This window comes from Monoraphidium neglectum (genome assembly GCF_000611645.1).
Source record: "Monoraphidium neglectum strain SAG 48.87 unplaced genomic scaffold scaffold01765, whole genome shotgun sequence".
Classification (NCBI taxonomy): Eukaryota; Viridiplantae; Chlorophyta; class Chlorophyceae; order Sphaeropleales; family Selenastraceae; genus Monoraphidium; species Monoraphidium neglectum.
In genome coordinates this window covers 11913-14546 of record NW_014011863.1, presented here as the reverse complement: position 1 = coordinate 14546, position 2634 = coordinate 11913, and the positions used below count along the sequence as shown (strand labels likewise).

General features: G+C 65.6%; 1 protein-coding gene across 1 annotated transcript; it reads right to left on the bottom strand.

Annotated features, from left to right (window-relative positions):
* Nucleotides 1-59: 59 nt before the first annotated feature.
* MNEG_8947 (hypothetical protein) lies at nucleotides 60-2616 on the bottom strand (the record flags this gene model as incomplete). Its single annotated transcript, XM_014042583.1, has 5 exons — nucleotides 60-101; nucleotides 495-665; nucleotides 1090-1155; nucleotides 1421-1612; nucleotides 2071-2616. 5 exons carry the CDS (start codon nucleotides 2614-2616, stop codon nucleotides 60-62), a joined length of 1017 nt encoding a protein of 338 aa, XP_013898037.1.
* Between the last annotated feature and the right edge of the window lie 18 nt (nucleotides 2617-2634).

Genomic DNA, 2634 nt, shown 5'->3' with positions numbered 1-2634 from the left:
CGTTCCCCAGGGGCGCCGCCGCTGCCATCCGGTAATACGCCCCAATGGCCCCCTGCAGGTCAACTCCTGCATCCCTCCCAGCATACAATTTCTCCACCAAGCTGTCCATGCGTTCATTGGTGGCCCCCAGCTCGCGGCGGCGCTCCATAAGCTCGTTCTTGGCCTCGAGGACAGCGGCTGCTGTGAAGTGCGCCTGCTGGCGCCAGCGGAGCATCTCCTGGGAGGGAGGAGGCGAGCGCCGACAGGGGCGGGTGGGGGCGTCATCAAGGCGTGATGGGTTCGAGCGAGAGAGAGCGGGGCAGGCTCGGACCGCCAGCGCGTTGGCTGGATTTGGGGCCCGCAGGCCGTGATGCAATAACGATGGGATGCAAACCAGCACACCCCGGCACAGGGGACGAACGGACGGCATGCAGGCGCATGCGTACGCGCGCGCGCGTGCGCACGCACACACACGCACGCACGCACAACACACGCGCACACATGCCACGTCGCACCTGCTGCATCACGGCCATGTGGTGCGCCTGCTCCCGCTCTCGCCGCGCCATCTCATCGGTCAGGGCGCCCAGGCGCATCTGGTGGTCGGCCTCGAGCCGCGCGCGCTCGGCCGCCTCAGACGCGCGTACGCGCTCCTCGGTGCCGGTGACGGCCTCCTGCGCCTTAGCCACCTGTGGGGGCGGGTGGGAGAGCGTTCGTGCGTTGCAAACGAGTGTTTTGTTTGCACCCCGAGGGGAAAACAGATGGCATTATTGAATCAGACGTGCTGTCTGTAAGGACAACGAGGCATTGCAAGGGTGCTCACTGTCATTAAAGGATGGCCCACTTGATGCTACTTTGACACAGACTGCTGAACGCGTGCCGCACAAGCATGCATGCATCACGACTCGACCACGTGGTGATGTCTGGCCGGCAAAACTCAACACCCGATCCCTGCCCAACTGACAGGGAGCGGCAGCGGCTGCGGTCGCCCACTCCCCCCTGCTCGGCACGTCATGCTGGCTCCGCCCCGTGCCATTGGCCCTGCCCCCGCACCGGCTCGGCCTCCACGTGTTGGCATGCCCTCCCCCCTCCCCGCGTCACACACTTACTCACCTCGTTCCTGGCCTGCAGCACCTCTATGTCAAATTGCCGCCGCATCTCCTCCAGCGCCTGCCGCTCCTGCAGTGGGTGCGGGTGCAGCAGCGCCCGTCCACCGACAAAGGCGGCGCCCCGTCAGCGCCGTGAGGCTGCCGTCCGTGCCGCAGGCTGTCGCAAACCGACAGCGGATCAAGAGCGGCGGCTGCCTGGAGCATACATGCTGCTTGTCGCTGCACGGGTCGCATGCCACTTCACCCCAAGGCCTGACGGCTGCAATCCTCGGGTCCCCCCCATGCTTGCTGTACCCATGGCATCCTGCCTTCCATGCAAACCCCCTCGTCCGCACCTTCCCGACGGTCTCCCTCTCAATCCTCAACCCCTCCAGCTCGTCCCCCCTCAGCCTGTTTGCATTTTCCAAAGCCGCCACGGCCTGGGCCTCCGCTGCTGCGGCCGCGGCTGCGTCGCGGGCAGCCGCCTCGCGTGCCGCCGTCTCAGCCTTGAAGTGGCGTTCCAGGCGCAGCAGCATGTCTTCCAAATCCTATGGTTGTGGGGGGAGGTGGTCGCAAGGCTGCGTGTGTGTGTGTGTGCGTGCGTGTGTGTGTGTGTGCGTGTGTGCGTGCGTGCGTGCGTGTATGTGTGTGTGCGTGCGTGTGTGTGTGTGTGTGTGTTTGTGTGTGTGTGTGTGTTTGTGTGTGTGTGTGTGTGTGTGAGTGTGTGTGTCCTCACGCGCGTGTGCCTGCATGCATTACAGTGAGGGCAAAGCCCATGCCGTTATCCCTATGTGTGCGTGCAACTGCATGCGTGCAACTGCATGCGTGCGCATGCTCAACAACTCGCATTGCCAGAAAGCATGGAGGCCTGAGCATGCGTTCATGACTGAGTCGCCACTTCCTGTTCTCAATGCAGAGGCGCTCATGCAAGCAGCCCTCACGGGACGGAGGTGCCTGTTAGATTGCTCATGCAGCGTGTCCCTTTGCAGGCCGCGTCACTCCTCACCTCGCGGGCCCGCCGCTCTGCCACCAGCTCCTGCTGCTGTCTATCCCACTCAGCAAGCAGCTGCCCGACGCTCCAGGACTCGTCCGGCCTGATCGCCGTGGCGGCGGGCGCGGGCGCGGGCGCCGGCCGCGCGCCCGCCCAGCCCTGGCCCGCCGCGCCGCTCGTGGAGTGCAGCGGCGGGCCCCACTTTGTCGCTGCAGGTGTCGCTACCAACCCCATCATCCCCGTTTGGTCGCCCCCTGAGACGCTGCCCTTGCGCGCCTGGTGGGGGGCTGGGCCGGAGCCTTCCTGCTGCTGCTGCTGCTGCTGCTGCTGCTGCTGCTGCTGCTGCTGCTGTTGCTGCTGCTGCTGTTGCTGCTGCTGCTGTTGCTGCTGCTGCTGTTGCTGCTGCTGCTGTTGCTGCTGCTGCTGCTGCTGCTGTTGCTGCTGCTGCTGCTCTTCGAGGAGCTGCATGTGCTCCCTCTGCAGCAGCTGCTGCGTCGTCAGCTGCTCCTGCACCTGCTGCGTCAGCTGCTGCAGCGCCTCGCGCGCGCCCGCCATCTCCATCGAGCCGCCGTCGGCACC